Below are 12546 nucleotides of genomic sequence, written 5' to 3' on the forward strand. Positions count from 1 at the left end.
AAAAAAAAAAAAAGGAACAATAGAGCTCTGGCCTCGGTAGAATCATTACACCATCACAGAATTTCCCCACGTTAGGCCCAATTAAAAGAGAAAGGAGGACATGTGGGTTGTATGGGAGAGGGGGTGGGGCTATGAAGTTCTGTTTGTAGAAATGCTGAACATATTAAAAGATCAAGTTACATAATATCTAAAAATAAAAAAAAAGCAAACAAACAGGAAATGTTTATACTGTCAATATAAATGATATTGTGTCAATAAATGATGGATAAATCAGATATAAAGAGAATTCACCTCATGGCACAGTGACCGATATAGTGGCTAAATTATGGGTGTTTGGTTGCACACGTCAGGTTTTCTAATTTCCAATTACCACACCTTCAGAAAGTCCTGTAGAACCAGTGCAACATGGGACATTACACAGGCGTGCCACCCGCTCCTGCACCAACGTGACGCTAATAAAGACGGAATATAATTAATCTGATGTCACTGCTTTGTGACATTTTGGAAAGGCAGAGTTCAGAGAGGATGAAATTTTGCTCAAGATGCAGCAGGTTCATGTGGGTTGCATCAAGTGGGTCGATGGTTTTTTTTTCTAGGTCACAGGAACTTTACTGAACACCCAAGACCTATTCAGCTCAAAGGAAACGTACATATTGGACCACTGATCTAGGTCACAATACGGTGAAATTCGCTCGATTGTTCATCACGAACTTTCCAACAAACCCGCACCCAGACCGATTTCCTCTTTACTAATTTCCTGCATCATGCATTCTGTAACTATAATCAAGTCATAGCATTATATATAACTCATGTTACTCATGCCTTTGTCGCCATTAGTTTGTTTGTTCTATTAAGGGGTTTTTGATGACAAATAAATCTGACAAATCTGGGGCCTCATCACTAATCCCTCTGTGGTTTACAGGAAAGTACTGGCACTTTGTTGTCCGGATTGATTGCTTACAAATAAAGATAATACAAACCGACTCTCAAAGGGATATTGTAGGAAAGCAGGTTTTTGTCACATCGAGACACAAAGACACTTAAACCAGAAAAGGGGAGGTTAAATTACAAGTGCACAATGTAAACAGAGAGTCTCAAATTTAGCATGTGGACTAATCAAAGCTGTTCAACGTTTGGTATGAAAATGTGTTCATGAGAACTTTGCGAGTGATATTTAAGGACGGGTGGGAGGGCGGACAAATTCCGAAAATGATAGAGAACATACATTAGATTACCAGGAGGTAAACAAATATACAGCATCTAGATTTTAAGGAAAGAGCAGGACCATGAGACTGAACAGCTACATGGGATAAAATGTAATGTTAAGGTCCGTCTGTCTGTGGGTGGGTGCATGCGCATTACAGAGCATGATGGTGTTTCCATGCCATTTCCCATCATATTTAAACTCCACCTTCAGAAACAAACACTATCAGTTCATCTAAGGTGAGGAAAGATTTTTTTTATTTTTTTTTTAAGCATGCAGTAGGTGTTTCCGCACTGAGTGAAAGCAGTAATTCGTCAACGTGATCATTCATTTAAGTATCAGCCGACTGAATTTGTGGATTTGAGGAAAGGTTTGCCGCACACACACACACACACACACACACACACACACACACACACACACACACACATTACCATAAAACTCTAATCCCTGTCAAACTGCTGAGATACTACACACAACACAAGGAGGTCAAAGATCACTGCAACATCAAGAAAGCACGTGAAATAACACACATTCCTGTGAGGTACCGTACATGTTAACTGACGGCACTGCTGTCATTGTGATGTATGAACACATCTTTATCTAAATAAAGTAAGTTCAGCGTTATTATAATAACCTCTAGGCTGGATTACTGTGATTCCTTAATGTCAGGATGTCCTAATAAGTCCCTGAGAAGCCTTCCACTGGTCCAGAACGCAAACTGACCAGAACCAGAAGACGTGATCATATACTGTAACTCCCGTCTTGACTTCTCTACACTGGCTCCCAGTAAAAAGTTGAATAGATTTCAAAACACTACTACTTGCATACAAGGTCCTAAATATTATCTGCAATTCTTAGAATTGCAGATAATATTTAGTTCTAATAATTCTAATAAATAATTCTATTTATTAGAATTAATAAATAGAATTATTGTCTTCAGTATGCCAGAAGACAGTAAACCAGTCTTCTGAACAGTATGCCAGAACCAGTCTTCTGGTTCTGGCATACTGACCAGAACCAGAAGACGTGATCATATACTGTAACTCCCGTCTTGACTTCTCTACACTGGCTCCCAGTGAAAAGTTGAATAGATTTCAAAACACTACTACTTGCATACAAGGTCCTAAATATTCAAGCCCCTTCTTATCTGCAATTCTATCACTTAATATCAACCTAATAGACCACTCCGCTCCCTGAAATCAGGTCTACTGGTTATTCCTAAAATTAATAAAAGTAGAACATTTAGCTACCAGGCTCCTCTCCTGTGGAACCAACTCCCACTTTCAGTCAGAGAGTCTGACTCTGTCTCTGCCTTTAAGGTGAGACTGAAAACCTACCTCTTTAACATAGCCTACAGTCAAAACTAGATCAGGTATGTCCTGATTTGAATATTCTAACTTATGCTGCCATATAGGCTTAGACTGCTGGGGGGAATTTCCCATCATGCACTTAGAATGAGCACAAAGACTTTGCCTTTCACCACTTACCCGATACCACCCCCCCCCCCCCCATGACATCTTATGTAGCCCATAAAACCACATGTAGCACATCTCTAACTGATTTTTAATCTCTTACAGTTCTGCTGCCACCAGCAACTGGGATGAGGCCAGGACGGAAACAAGGACTCCGTCATCCCCAAGTCTGACCACAATAGCCTTCTTTACAGGCTGTGACAAACCCAGTGATCCAGATGGATCCTGGCGTTTAAATACTTTTTTACTCTTTAATTTTTGTAATTGTGTATTGTATGTTTTGGGTAACATCTACTGCACGTCTGTCCGTCCAGGGAGTGGATCCCTCAGCTGTGGTTCTCCTTAAAGTTTCTACATTTTTTCCCCTGTTATAAGGGATTTCCCCAATAGTTTTTCATTACCCTGGTCGGGGGTCTAAGGACAGAGGATGTTACCAACCCTGTGAAGTCTTGTGAGACAAACTGTTGGCTATATAAATAAAGATTGATTGATTGATTGTCTGACTGACTATGCCAGGATGTTGCAACAGTTACATGTGAATCTCTCACCCTCTAAATGCAAAAGGTTGAGCAGCACTGGATGAAGAAATCATCTTGAAAATGTTTATCTACTACTTTGTAAATGTATCATTACAACTCTAACTGTAAAGTAAAGGTATGTTAGGGATTCAAGTTTTAAAGAGAAACATGAAAAAATAGATTGGAAAAGGCAGCACTCGAGTAAACATACATTCAGTTGCCATTTTATTAGGTACACCGCGCTTAACACAACAATCTCATAAAAGTTGAATGATATGATAATAATAATAATTTTGTTTTGTCTGTTTAATCATTAGTCTTCTTCTTATGAATTAAGTCATACTTAATTACTATTGCTAATATTATAACTCAAAAAGATAAGATGGATTAAGATGACATTTTCTGTGGGATGTAATTTATATCTCTCTGAAATGATCCTAAATTGAGTAAATGTTCACTTAAAGGTCGTTTGATTAGACTGCATTAAGTTTATGTGCGTGTACTTACACAGCACAGTAATAACCATGCTTATACGTCAAATGCATCTACACGGTGTGTAATTGGCTGCATGACCAGTAGGTGGCGGAAGTAAACAGGCACAGGAAGGATTCACCTTCTGCATGAAGTGACGGAAGTGTCGGCGGAAGGCTTTTATCTGTGTTTTCACACCAAACTGGACGTCGAGTTTGACCCGTTTTGGATATTTAACCGTTACTCGTCACGGCATCCTTCGGGTGTTGGTGTGAACGCTCACTGTGGGTTTGCTCTCAAACCATGATAAGATGAAGCAGCACAGAGATGCTACAGCTGTGCTAGGCAAGCTAACAACACATGCTAAGGTTGAAGGCTAGCTGCTTGTTGTGACACAATGTCAGCTACAAGACGAAAGATGTTCAACATAGGAGCGAGGTAAGATGGGTGTACAGTAAAGAGCATTGCATTTATGGTCAGAGAAAATGTGTTAATTAAGTAGTAATAGTTTTATATGTATATGTTAGATTGACAACAGTGTTTAACCATTACAATGTTATGAATTAAATGCAAATAATAACAACATAATTGACTCCCCCCGCCCCCAATTCATTAATACATCATCAGTGACATAAGGCTATACCTTCATTGCAGCAGTGGATGCATGTCATAATTAAAATGCATGAAACATACATTTATCTACTGAATCCCATATCAGCCTCACTGCATGAATTGTGCTGTACATGTAAAGTTGCTTCACCTTAACTTGGGTATCATTATCAGCTAATCTCTATAGATTTTTAAGAAAACACAAGGAATAAAGACCACTTAATTACATTTAACCCTATAATGCAATTGGACACGTCACAAGTGACGTTTTCAATATAATTTATCACAGAGGGTTTAACTCTGATCCTGTTAAATATTTAAAAGTTAGGAAAGAGCACAGACAATGTTGTTAGCCACTTTTAAAATCTTATTGTTATGCTTAGGGGTGGGAATCACAGGGTACCTCACGATACGATATCATATGAGATACATGGTCCACAATACCAATAATATCCCAATACATCAAATCGTAACAATATATCACGATATCTGTATAACTGAAGGACACAAAATGTGAATAGTTAAAAGTGCAGGGCTTCTCTATTTTTTCACAACAAAGAGAACAAAGTGCATAAAGTCTATGTATTGAACTTGGATGGGACATCTCTTAACAAAATTTTCTCCACCATTATTCCGCTGTAAACTCCCTCTTCTTCAACTTCATTCATTTAAACACCGATCAAGTAGCGATGCTCGGTGAGTGAAACTATCGGGCTGTTTACTTTAGAGCGCCTTCAAATATTTGCCCTGGTATGGTGATTGTCGTATTGCACAAGGAAGGATGAGAAGAAGATGAAGTTCTGAAGAGGTCGACATATAACCCAGACAGCTTACATCTCCTTCTGCTGTTGCCTTTGTAAGTCTCAAACATAATGTATAATGTTTTTTGTTTAATTTGTTTTAGGTGTGTTACAAGTGCAAAATGTACATGAGCTCAGTGAGGATGGTGCCAGCAGGCTGAGGTTTACCTGCAGACCCAGGAGGTACGATTGAGGTGTGAAAAGAAGCAGGAGCAATGAAAGGAGAGGGCCAGGCTGCGTGCAGAGGTGAGGCTCTGGTTGAGGACCTGGAATTCCCGTCTGACGACAAGTCCCTGTTCTCGAGCTGCTCCACGCCCATCGCCAGGCTTCAGGGAAATATCACATGGCAGCGTCCACAGGTCAGATCAAATGCCAGTGGGAAATGCCACTGGGAAATTTGTTGTTTGTTTGTTTTGGGTTAGTTAGTTTAAAATTTTCATTTACTGGCATCATCTTTCACAGGGCAAATACGTACAAGATATACAAATCATAAAATAAAATGTAAAAAAGTGCAAAGTTTACATTGTTACTCAAAAAACAGCATAATTAAAATAACATTAATACAAGACTAACAAGGCAGACAGAAAGAAATTACAATGACACAAAATATAAATTAATAATAATGAATAATGTTATTTGGATGATACCAAAGTTGAACGTTAGTAATTATTAAGCATTAATTAACTGTGTAATATATTAACAATCATTATTATGTATTACTTAGCATTAGTTAACATATTAGTTAATGCATTAATAAGCATTGAATTAATGTTTACTATTCAATACATTATTAAGCATTAATAAAAGTTTAATATTTTAATTAGTTATTACATTACTCAGCATTAATTAACACATTAGTTAATATATTAGTAAGCCTTTAATAATGTATCCAGTAATCCTTTACTAATGGTGTTTATTTGGAGTGAATAAGCATTAAGTAACAGCAAACTAATGCATCGCCTAGTCATTCATATGGTGTACATGTTACCTGTATGAGCATTAATAAACAATTCATGTAGGTCTTAATCATTTACTAATGCTGTGCTGTGTATGTCATCAGGTAGCCCTTACCTAACCTTATGCAAGGCATTACTTAACATTAGTGACCTGACCGAACCCTTAATAAGTGCCTCATGAGCATTAATAAACCATAGTTAACTATTATTTTACACATTTTATTTAAAATGCATTAAAATAGATATTTACAGATAACATCTCAACTTGCAAAGGGGTGAACTTGGAGCAAACATGAACATCTGATCTCTTATTTTGTTAAGAACATCGAACAAAAATAACAATATGGGGAGGGGGGCTTCCATTTACCTAATCTGTAAGTGAGTTTGTGTTTTTCCCCTGTTTTTTTTATGTTTAAAATGTTTTACATGAGATTTCTTCAACTACATTTCAACAAATAATGGTTAAGTAATGCTTATTTACCACTGTTATCCGTTTCCTAAGGGATACATGAAAAACGTCACCCTGGGAATTTCACTCAGACACAAGGCACACATGTTTGTGGTTAGTCGGAATCAAGTCTCATGCCCTCCGAGTTAAAATACACCTTTTATTAAATATTCATCAGTTCTAAAAATATCAATAAAACTCATTTATACAAACTAAAAAAAAAACCTTATCAGGGCTGAGGCCAAAGTGGATGGACGAAGGCTAGTGCAGGGGAGGATCCACCAAAGGAAAACAACAACATCAGCGGAACTCACGGTGAAGAAAACCCACACCCAGGGACACAGCAAGACAAGACGGGAGGATACCACCACCAGGTCACCAGCACCTCCACCACCGGCTTGCAGCAACTGAAAAGGGGAAACAACAAATAAGTGGGGTTGTACACACTCAAAGCCTAACAAAACTGGCATACCTGGGCATTAAACAACCAATATATCAATTAACTGCCCAATTAACAAAAGAGGAAGTAAAAGAAAACAAAACTCAATTACCTAATTTACAAAACACATCACTGGGTTAACTGGATTAACAAAATAGAAAACATAAGCAAAATCCAGGTTCAACCCAGAAAAAGCAGCATCGGCCCAATGAGGTGGTTACAGTAACACCTAATCAAGAAAAGCATTAGCAACGGCTCAGTACAACAACCGACACTCACACTCACGAGAGGAGGAAGGGGAACAAGGAATCCAGACAGCCGCCAGCATTTACCTGTGACCACACTAGCATTAGCCACCTAGCAGCACCAACCATAACATAAAGAGAGATAACAATTACCACCGCCAAAACAACCACAGCAGCGCGCACAGGGAGCACGGAGCAGCACACAACCAGTCGTCTAACAACACAACTCGAATGCCTTAAGCAGAATGACCAAACGCAACGAGCGAGGTTAAGCAGTGTGCGGCCATACCTGTTGGGAACGCGTCCCCTGACCCGGAAGTGACACAGGTGACCATGGGCGTACCATGCAAGTAGGAGAACCGTGGGCGGACTACGGCTTTTTTTTACCGGCTCACCTCAGTTATTCAATTATTATCGCCGCTGGTAAGGAACGGAAACTATAGCAACCAATGTAAACAAAAAGAGTGAGGTGGAAAATAAGACAAAACGCTCATACTACTACATTACACTATTAACGGCTTACGAATATATTAACTAATGTGTTAATGAATGCATACACAATGATAACTAATTACAATATTAAACTTTTATTAATACTTAATAATTTATGAACTAACTTTTGCAGTAAACATTAATTAACTGCTTATTAATGCATTAACTAATATGTTAACTAATGTTAAGTAATACATAATAGAGCCGAATATTTAAAAAAGTGCAATAATTTCTCAAAAGCAAATTCAATAAATTAATTAGACTCCTCCCCCTTTATGTAATTTCTCCCTAATTCTTTATTTTAAACCTATTTTAATATTACACCTGTAGGAGATCTGCCAGTCTCCAGTTCTCTTCCCTGACAACATCAACTTGGGTCATGCGAAACAAGGTTTATTAGGAGACTGCTGGTTCCTCTGCGCCTGCACTGTCCTGCTCAAGAACAGACATCTGCTGAACAAGGTAGAGAAACAAGTGCTGTGTCATTTATATTTTTCACTGTTCAAGTGTCTCTCTATCCCACATTTCTGAAGTAACTTTATCCACAACTCTGCAGGTGATGCCCCCAGACCAGCCTGAGTGGGGTGACAGCAGGTACAGGGGCGTCTTCCAGTTTCGTTTCTGGCAGCAGGGATACTGGATGGAGGTGACCATTGATGACCGCCTGCCTTGTATTAATTCATGTCTCTGCTTCTCAAGCTGCAACTCTCCAAATGCCTTTTGGGTAGCCTTGTTGGAGAAGGCCTATGCCAAGTAAGGGTGTTTCCCTGCCTTATCTCACTTTTAGGACAGATGTTTTTGGAAAGTTTCTTGACCTTGTTGACGTACCTTCACATACATTTGTAAAACAATGTGTGGAAATTCCGTTTTCTGTCCTGTGCATTCGCTCTAGGCTTCATGGCTCGTATGAGAATCTGTGGGCAGGGCAGGTGTCGGAGGCCCTAGTGGATTTGACTGGTGGATTAGCAGAACACTGGAGCTTGGGAGATTTTGGGTCAGAGGAGGAGCAGAGCCCAGAGCGGGACAGTGAACAGGTCAAGAGGAGATGGCTTGACCTGAGTCTTTTGTGCCATGTGAAGGATGAGTGTGTACTAAGCTGTTCTACTCACAGCAGCCCTGGAGGTCAGAAAACAGTTTCCTCACAGATAAAAAAAAATGTCTTCTGACCTGACTTCTTATGTAACCTGTTGATCCCTTTGCCTGTTGTAGGTGCGAGTGAGCTTGGTCAGTACCATGCTTTGACTGTCATGGAGTGGTTGGATTTAAAGACTGTGTCAGGGAGTGAAGTGCGGCTACTCAGGATCAGAAACCCCTGGGGACGAGGCTGCTGGGGAGGAGGCTGGATAGAGAGGTAGGTATATGTGGTAAAGCTGTTTAAATAGGCTGTGCATAATATATGTAAGGATGTGAGTGTGCAGCTGCAGGGAAGTCCAGACATTTATATTAATTTGATCTTTTTATGTCTCTCTCCACAGTGGTGCAGGCTGGAGCTCCATCGAACCTAATTGTGCTTCAGATCTTCAAGCCAAGGTAGTGGAGGGTGAGTTCTGGTTGGATGAGGCTGAATTTAAGGCTCAGTTTGATGATGTCACAGTGGGATACCCTATGAGTGAGGAGGGACACCTAAAGAGCATCTATACAGGTAATTATCTTGTAAATAATATGTGTCGGTCTTAAATTTTTCTTAATAGCTTTGATTTTCGTCCTGACAACTAGTCCTCTCTGCTAGGAAATCTTCTAATACACAGTCATCAGCTGCCCGGCCGCTGGATTAAAGGACACTCAGCTGGTGGCAGCAGAAACAGCAGCAGCTATGCTACTAACCCTAAGTTTTGGCTCAAAGTGAGTGAGAGAGGAGAAGTCCTGGTGTCCGTGCTGCAGCATAAGAAGTGGAGAAACAAAGAGAAATATGCACAAACGCACTTTGAGGACACCAGGAACACACAGCACCAGCACTACCAGGCCACTGCTCTACACATGTGGAAGGTTTGCAACATCATTTACATAGAATTAAGTGAGGGGCTCTTTACATGCAGAAACATTTTTCTCTCTTTTTAATGCTTCATAATGATGAAACACCTCTGGCTTCCTCTATTACTTTTTCATATTTGCCTCCTCATCTTCACAATATTGTAATTGTTTATATTTTCTCAGTCTAATGTGATCTAAAAACATGCTTTGTAAATAAAGAGCATTACTGTTGTTGTTAGAAGCTTTTTGCCAGTCACATGCGTTTTTCTGTCACCAGGTAGAGAAGAAGCGTTTCAATCTGAGCCGTATGTTGAACAAACCTCCTTGTGCTTCTACTCACTGCCACACCTACGAGAGAGAGGTGGTTCTCCATGAGCAGCTGGAGCCTGGATACTACCTGCTCATCCCCAGCACATACCAGCCAGGGGCCGAGGCCCACTTTCTCATCAGGGTCTTCTCCTCCTCCTCCATATCTCTTAGGTAAAGACCCTCAAAGAGGAAGAGACATCTCAGATTAATTAATTGTATACATTAATTCACACAACATGAACAGTAATTGACATCCTGTAGAAATCATTGACGGTTTATAGATATATAGATACCTCTATACTCCATAAAAAAATGTTCACTCTGGTTTAAAGGATTTTATTCAAACATAGACTACTTACAGAACAATAAAACACCAACAGTTTAAAACCTTGGTCTTTGTCATGGAACAAAATGGTGGACAATGATCAAGTATGTTGAATATTTCACTTTTATTATCTAAATGCTCCTGTCATTTATAAATTATTATGTTTCTGGTTGATTATTGATGATCTAACAATGTTTTGCGTTCTCCTCAGCGCCCTGAAAAACCAAGCACCATCACTGCCACTAATACCAGATGGTGAGTGGGACACCAGCTACTTCCACAGCTCGTGGGTGGAGGGAAAGACTGCTGGAGGAAGCAGGAACTTCCTGTCGTACTGGCAGAACCCCTGCTTCCCTTTCACAGTGAATGATGACTCAGCGTTGACATCAGGAGTTAATGTCAGGATTACCCTGCACCAGAGCCGTGCTGACACTGAGCTACATCCGATTGGCTTCCACGTATACAAGGTCAGTCAAAGCAGATTGTGTGTCCATCCCTCACAGTTTAACTAACATTAACCATAAGCTGTCATAGACAGATTTTGGAAACCCTTCACATGGTTACTACATAGTATGTATGTTTCACATTTGATTAAGATAAAAGAGTATGGCAGTGTACTATGGCATATAAAGTGTGTTGAGTTTATGTGCATGTGGATTTTCTCTGGTTTCCTCATATGTTTAAGCTTCTGTTAGTTCCCCTGACCAAAGCAATGACATTCATTCTGGAGTTACGGACAAACTTCCCCATCGGGATTAATAAAGTGACGTTTACCTTAAACCAGGCAGTAATGATTGTTGACATTTTGAAAACACACTTGTGTAAAGTTACTGGTGCTACCCAAAAAAACAGTTTGCATCTTTAGAATACTTTTACTTTTCTTCATACAGTAATAAGTGAGTTATAGATAAAACTGCCATTATAATTTTAACCAAGCATCTGATATTGACTGCAATCTGTATCCAGGTGCAAGAAGAGGCAGGTAGACAGAAGACCCTCAGAGATGAGGATCCTGCAGCCAGCTGCGTCCCCCACTGTTACACACAGGATGTCAGTCTGGCCTGCAGTCTTCCTCCTGGAGCTTACACCATTTTACCATCCACTTATGAGCCGGACTGCTCGGCAGACTTCACCCTCAGCCTGTCTTGCAGGATACACAGGTTAGGTTTTGACATCAGCAGTATCAGCAGTATCTCCATGTGTCTTCGTCAGAAGAGATAATGGGGGTGTGTCTCTTTCAGGAAGGTGGTAAAAAGTGAGGAGAGGTTGGGCAGAGCCATTCTAGAGGTTTGTATGATGTGGTGCTGAAGATGACTGAATGAATCAGCTTCAAATGATCACAACTGATCAAATTGTTTGTTATACATGAAGCAAAAATCAAACATTTGCTGCTTTTCAACTTTTAAGTCATTGCAAATTCAATATTTGGGTTGTATATTGTTGACAATAAACAACTTCAAAGTGTTCTCTTCTCACATTGTATTTTAAACGTAATTGTCTTGTTGGAAAAGGCTCTCTAATAGATAACATATTCTTAAGATATTCAATATTTTTAGAGTGCATCGATTTTATGATGTGATTTTTGTTACTCTCAGCTAAAATTGTTGGTTTTATGGAAAAACCTTATCAGTATGAAAGTCACAGGAAATGGCATGACAGCAAATCCTGTATTGGTTGAACACATTGAACGCATGGCTGGATCTTATATCCACATTTTAAGGTTTTGACTGCGGTAAATAGATGGCATCACTGAATAATCTCTGTCTTACTCTGTCTCTGGACGGCAGGTCTCCCACATCTCTGTGATGCAGAGCTAGTTCTCTGTGAGCTGGTATTTGCTCACCTCCCAGTGCCTCTTGGCCCACGATCAAAGATCCAGTTCTCCTGTTCAACGTCACCATGCTCGCTGCGGCTGTGGAGGCAGGAGGATAGAAAAGATTTAGTGGGCAAGTGTGTGTCGGGAATCCAAGAAAGCCCTTTATGCAGAACTGCTGAGGCTCAGTACTGCTGGGCAGCCACACACACACACACACACCCGTGATTAGGACATCACAGGTTGTCGGTGGGCTGGGCTGCTAATGAAGTATGACGGGACTGGCTGGTGAAAACAAACAGCCGCGATTGAAGAGGGCTGCCACTGCTCATGCTCATTCACTCACTGGTGTGCCTGCCGGCCTGGAACAGAGGACCCTCTCATGAAGATCCTCACCAGTGCACAGGGGGCAAGGGGCGAGGGGATGGTCGTCACCAGCTGAGCCAACCAAATCCACCCCACCATATCGTG

At 40.2% G+C, this 12546-nt stretch overlaps 1 protein-coding gene across 1 annotated transcript; it reads left to right on the top strand.

Moving 5' to 3' along the window:
* Positions 1-5252: 5252 nt before the first annotated feature.
* Positions 5253-12079, top strand: capn10 (calpain 10; the record flags this gene model as incomplete). Its single annotated transcript, XM_083889025.1, has 12 exons — positions 5253-5436; positions 7988-8119; positions 8214-8410; positions 8550-8779; positions 8867-9008; positions 9133-9299; positions 9387-9643; positions 9906-10108; positions 10474-10729; positions 11229-11422; positions 11504-11549; positions 12050-12079. The coding sequence occupies exons 1-12, from the start codon at positions 5293-5295 to the stop codon at positions 12077-12079; spliced, it is 1998 nt and encodes a 665-aa protein (XP_083745151.1). The 5' UTR covers positions 5253-5292.
* Positions 12080-12546: the final 467 nt, after the last annotated feature.

Source organism: Microchirus variegatus, assembly GCF_963457635.1.
Source record: "Microchirus variegatus genome assembly, chromosome: 5".
In the NCBI taxonomy this organism is placed as follows: Eukaryota; Metazoa; Chordata; class Actinopteri; order Pleuronectiformes; family Soleidae; genus Microchirus; species Microchirus variegatus.